The sequence below is a fragment of the Chrysochloris asiatica genome, unplaced genomic scaffold (assembly GCF_000296735.1).
Source record: "Chrysochloris asiatica unplaced genomic scaffold, ChrAsi1.0 scaffold00125, whole genome shotgun sequence".
Lineage (NCBI taxonomy): Eukaryota > Metazoa > Chordata > Mammalia > Afrosoricida > Chrysochloridae > Chrysochloris > Chrysochloris asiatica.
In genome coordinates this window covers 5,289,512-5,295,511 of record NW_006408643.1, presented here as the reverse complement: position 1 = coordinate 5,295,511, position 6,000 = coordinate 5,289,512, and the positions used below count along the sequence as shown (strand labels likewise).

Genomic DNA, 6,000 nt, shown 5'->3' with positions numbered 1-6,000 from the left:
TGTGTCACGGGACTTCTCGGGAGAAAAGCCCAGCTATCTCTACTTCTCAAACAGCAGCCACCGATCCCCCGTGAAGGCCACTTCAATTTGGACCCAGTGGAGCCACCATGATCTAGAACTGACTCAGTGACAACCAGGGAATGAGGTGGGAGCAGGGTGCACCTGGCACATGCGAGTACGTGTACCCACCCCCCGCCCCCCGCAGCCAGAAAGTCGGTTCTGATTCCTGGCGACCCTGGGTGTGTCTGAGTACAACTGAGCACCGCCACGTTTACACGGCTGATTTCCCAGTGACTGCCAGAGCTCTCTTGTCCAGTGTCTCTGGGTGGACTTGGCCCCTCTGACCTCGAGAGGCTGGACCCTTGAAGAATAGATGCAGCCTGAGAGCACGCTTATTTTGTTTCGTCCAGATGACTAGCCGCAGGTCTCCACCTTCAAAACCTGACGTTTTTGGCTTGTTTTGTTTTTTTTGGTGTGTGTGGGGGAGGTGGGTGTATGGATTCCTAGGGTGGCGTTGTAGGATAAGCACCTGACTAGGAACCACAAGGTCAGTGGTTCACACTCACTCACCAGTCCGAAAGCCGGATGAAGGGGCCACACTCTGTCCTCTTCGGTATCCACAGAATAAAGACACGGACTAGAAGGATTTCCCCAAGGAGAGAAAGGTCAGTCCAGCAGTTCCCACTGGACCGCAAGCTTTGCTGATTTTTGCTACTTCCTCTGCAAAGTGCCCGTAGATAACTATCAGCCGGTTTCAAGCTATCAGGAAGTACGGAGGGGGACAGCTCTCTCAGAGACTCAACCCTGCCCACCGCCACTTCCTATTCCCCGAAGCCCCAACAGGACTGGGCCCCGGTTGTCTCAGGGTTTGAGCCCACTTGGTCTGACAAGTCAAGAGTGACCACACTGACCAAAACGCAGGGTCTAGTCAGGTCCCTGAGCGAGGACTGACGCGAGACCTCCCAGCTGCTCCTGCGGATTCACAGCTGCCGAGCGCCGCGCACTCCTGACTGGCGGGGATGGTACCAGCCACCCACATCTGTGACTTTGTCTGCTGGATCGGCTGTGGTCTTCGCCACACTGACAGCGAGGAAGCCCGGCACTTCCTTTCTGCCACGCCAACTCTCAGCTCAACTGCAGGAGAAGGGACTGAGTACCTGATGGGGGCGCCAGGCTCCCCACGGCAGGGCCTGAAGGGGACCAGTGCTGCGTTCTGCTCTGTACATGAACCGCCTGTGAGGAGGGTTCCACCTTCCTCCCCCATTTCTGCGAGGCCCCGCTGAGGCTGACCTCACCGGAAGCGTCCCGTCACTATGGAGTTGATGCTGATAGCTCCTGGTGGCACATGTGGGTCAGGGTAGTCAGACTCCACAGGACTTTCAATGGCTGCCCTCTGAGAGTGCAGAGCCAGGCTTTTCTTTGCAAGAGCCTCTGGGTGAATTCAAAGTGTCCACCTTTTGGGGAACAGGGCAGCATCCCTGTCTGCACCCCGAGGACACCCAAGCCAGAGGCTAAGGCCACTGCACAAACCGAGCATCACAAAGAGCACAGTAAGCAACTGTTTGCTTTCTTGGCAGGTTTTTTTTTTTTTTTTTTTTTTTAAATCTAGGAAAGCAGGGACCCAGAAGACCACCCAAACCATGGCGTTCCCCAGAACCCAGAGAGTGACCCCAACTGTGACAAGAGGGAGGGTAGGGGTGGGCCCTCCCTAGAGGGGCTGGGGCGCAGGGGTGGGAGAGCTGCAAGGGTGGGGCCTGGACAGGGACGGAGGCCCCACGTCATCATCACCATCGTTCACACTGCGGTACGCGTGGGTGTGCTGGGCTGGTTCAGCCGCAGCGTTTTACACAACCAGCCTGCAAAATCCACTTCTTCCACCTCGGACCGTTTGATGAAGGTATGGTTCTGGAAGGGAAAGAGGCAGGTAAGTGGCTGGCCTGGCACAGGATACCAAGGGAACAAGGACATCGCATCCCACCCTCCACAAGAAGCCGACGCATCTGATGGGCTGGTTCACAGAGGCAGCAATGAATGGCAGACTCAGAGCCTGGGACCCAAAGGTGCGGATGTGGGGGCACGAGGGGCCTCCGCCTGCACTGCTGACATGGGGCCAGGTCTTTCGCTAGGTTCCTTGGTCTCCACCTATCAGATGCCAATCTGACCTCCGGTCATGACATGGCCCAGGCTCCTGGGTGAGGCCCCTCTGATCTACAACATTCTGCCTGATATGGCAGCCACTTACAACCTGAGGCTACTGAGCCCTCCGGACGTGCCTGGTGTGACCCAGGACCATGAGAAGGAATTAATTCTGGATTCAGTGAGACAGGCCAGCGGCTTCCACACAGGATGGCGCCACACTAGGGATGAACGATTCTGGGGCCGGGGCTAGGCAGGGGAAAGAGAAAGGGGGTCAAAGCCCGCCTAGAAGCAGTGGGGGCTCAGAGGCAGAGTCCTAGCCTTCAGTGAAGGAGACCTAGGCTTGCTTCTTGGTCAGTACACCTCATGTGCAGAGCCGCCACCTGCCTGTCAACGGAAGCCTGCGTGTGGCTAGGACAATAAACAGGTTTGCACCGTGCTTCTGGGCTGACAAACTAGGAAGAAAGATCTGGTAATCTACTTTCAAAAATCAATAGTGAAAACTCCCGGGGGTTTATCAATAGCTGTAAAATATGTAAAAACATATCCACCCTCAAAACATGGAAAAGCATGCTAATGTTACAGAGGTGCAACTTTTTGTCTCATACCCTGTGGTATAAGAGGTCACAGGGAAGGGGCCCAGTCACGTGGTGCTGGTGGGTACCTATCCCCACAGCCCTTGACAGAGTCATCTGGGGAAGAGTCACAAAAAAAAGTACAAATGTCCCGATCTACATTACCCCAGAAAACGTAGGTGACAGTTCACCCGAGCACATGCAGAAGGACGGATCTCAATGGGGTTTCTTGCAGCATCAGTGATCACAAAGGATCAGAAATAACCTAACTGTCCACACGGACTGATCCCGAATTACGACCAGTCTATGCAGTGGGGCAGCACGTAGCTCCAACACCACCACGGTGAGGAAGTTCTCTATGTGCCCCGAGTGAAAACACCCCGCGTGCGGGGCGACGTTCTGCAGCGATGTCTGCTGCGACAGGGCCGAGGGGTAGGGGACAAGTACCAGGAGCTCATGTCTCTTAACTCCGTTTGCCACTAACTTTCTGAAGCCCCCTCGTGTATGTGAACGACACACAGAAAAATCCCCGCAGGTGACGTCGGTGTGGCTCGTGTATAGGCCGAGCCCGTTCACTGGGAACATGCCTTTCCATGTGTGCAGACACCACCTCCCTTGGTGCCTGGGGTCAGCGTGGGCTAGGGCTGATTGGTGGGGGCAGCCGGTATGCAGTCAAATTGACTCCGTCACAGAGCGACCCATATAGGGTTTCCCAGGCTCTAAATCTTTATAGAGCAGAAAGCCTTGGTGGATTCGAACTGCCGACCTTATAGAGCAGAAAGCCTTGGTAGATTCGAACTGCCGACCTTGCAGTTAGCAGCCCCACCTACTATGCTACTGCGGCTTCTTATCTCTGCTGGAGGATCAGGAGGGTGTCTTGGTGGTGCGATGGGTTGTGTGTCAGGCTGCTAACCCAAAGGCTGGAAGTTTGAACCTACCAGCCTTTCCGTGGAAGAGGAGGCAGTCTGCTCCCACAAAGACTGTCCGCTTCAGAAATCCTATGGGGGCAGTTCCAGTCTCCCTTATAGAGCTGCTAGGAGTCAGAGCCAACTCGGCAGCAGTCAGTTAGGGGATCACAACTGCAAGTCACCACCTGGGACCACCTACAGACACCACTGGGGAGGCAAAAACACCCGGCTCCTGAAAGGTGAAAGGTGGTCGTGGGCCTGGTTAACAAACCAAGGCAAACACACTAACAGAGCTCCTCTTGTTGCCAGAGCAGCAGCCGCAGTTACAAGAGCCCACCAGGCTGCTCTGGATTGTCACGATTACACTGCATCCTCTGAAACCCCAGCTTTCTTGGCCAGAGGTCGTCTCAGTGAAAGGTGTGTTTTAAGCCAATCACTTCGGAGATGGAAAAGGAGCAGACGAGCCAGAGAGGCGAGCAGAGAGGCCCCATCACAAGGTGGAGACCGGCCAAGAAGCAGAAACTCAAAGACACAAGAAGCTTTCCTAGAAGCGACGGAGGTAGAAAGTCATCCCCGAGCCCGCGCTCAGTTTGGCCTTGTGGGTGCCTGTGTTATGGTCCCGGCCACACCAGAAGCTAAGACAACACTATTAGTACAATTAAGACAGCTTGTTATGGACTGATGTCTCCCCCTAAACATCAGGGTGTCAATCCTCACCCCTCAACCTGTGGATGGAACCCCATTTGGGACTTGTTAAGTGCTGTTGAGTCGATTCTGACCTACAGCGACCCTGTATAGCGTTTCTGAGGAGCAGCTGGTGACCATTTGGGACTCGGCAGGATTAATGCGGGGTGGGTGCCTTTTACGTCAATCTCAAGACATGCCATGGGAAGATCACTGAGGATTGGGGGGACAGAGCTGAAAGGAGACAAGGGGCTTCTACCTGAGGTGGCACCCTGAATTTGGCCTTCTGGCCTGTTGAACGGTGCTCCAGTCACCTGCCCCTACCCCAACACCACGCAGTGCTCCTGTCACAGCCACGTCAGGATGAAGACCCACAGAGACAATGTGGTTTTGACTTATGCAGAGAGAAGAGATCGGTACGGTGTGAGTGAGCGCATGGTGTTACCACGGAAGCTGGTGTGTTTGTGTGGGGTGGTGTCACTGGCCGTCTCATTCCCATGTGTACAGCAGACAAAGAACACGCCTCATTTAAGACACGCTAATGAGAAACCTGGAATCCTGCAGGGCCGTTGGTTCAAACTCACCAGCCGCTCCTTGGAAACCCTACACAGGGTTGCTGTGAGTTGGAACAAACTTGATGGCACTTAACAAGAAACTTGGTGTGTGGCGCTGTAGGATCAGCACTGGACTGTGAACTACAAGGTTGGCAGTTCAAACCCACCAGTTGCTCCTCAGAAACCATATATAGGGTGGCTATGACTTAGAACCAGCTTGACAGCACTTACCTGCTACGTGTCAGCAGCAGGACTGAGGACGTGCTGAAGCTTCTAGAAAGACTCAGACAGACTCACCCTCCCCACCCAGTGCTTCCCTAGTCTGTCTTCAGGAACCACTGACCCTCCCCACTGGGCACTCTCTTAGTCTGTCCCCCGGAGGCTCTGACCCTCCCCACCCAGCACTCGCCTCGTCTGTCCCCGGGAACCACTGACCCTCCACACCAGGCACTCGCCTAGTCTGTCTCCAGGAACCACTGACCCTCCCCACTGAGCACTCGCCTAGTCTGTCCCTGGGAACCACTGACCACCCCCACTGGGCACTCGCCTAGTCTGTCCCCTGGAGCCTCAGCACACAGGCACACAACCCTGATAGGCTGGCTGTCACTGCAACTAACAGGTGACTGGGAGGGGTGGTTGGGAGGACATGTCGTTGAGGAATGGGTGGTCTGGGAGGGGCTCACTAAGGGAGAGGGGTGTGGGCCCATGGCCAGAAAGCAGTGAGCCCCTGGCTGGCCTTTGGCAGGGGCCTGGGAACTCCCTGAAAGGTGGCCTGGTTTTTTTCTTTTTCTGAAACACCAGACTCCAACCACCACAAGCCTGTTCCTTTCCCATTCAGCTAGCTGGCTGATGGGCTGGAACAGTGTCTGAGCTGCAGGCGGCAACACTCTGCACCAGGAGATGCTATGTAACGGCAGGCCTCAGGCCTAGTGGCTGACGAGGGAGCCGGGAGCCACACGCCAGTGGGTCTGCAGGTGGGGTACTCAGGTCCCAAGCTTGCGTTTCAAGTCAAAACTACCTGGGTTCCCCGGGGCTGGATGCTATCAGTCCAGAGCTCGGTCTCATGGAGATGTGAGGGGGTGAGTTTAAGGAGAGGGTCTCAGAGACCACCCCCTGGACTGAGGGGCAGGGCCTGCCAGGACT

At 55.5% G+C, this 6,000-nt stretch overlaps 1 protein-coding gene across 1 annotated transcript in view; it reads right to left on the bottom strand.

Annotated features, from left to right (window-relative positions):
- Positions 1-1,794: 1,794 nt before the first annotated feature.
- MAP2K2 (mitogen-activated protein kinase kinase 2) overlaps positions 1,795-6,000 on the bottom strand; it is a 29,786-nt gene continuing 25,580 nt past the window's right edge. Inside the window, exon 11 of the mRNA XM_006868935.1 lies at positions 1,795-1,905. Coding sequence (XP_006868997.1) covers positions 1,795-1,905 — 111 coding nt within the window. The remainder of the gene's footprint in view (positions 1,906-6,000) is intronic.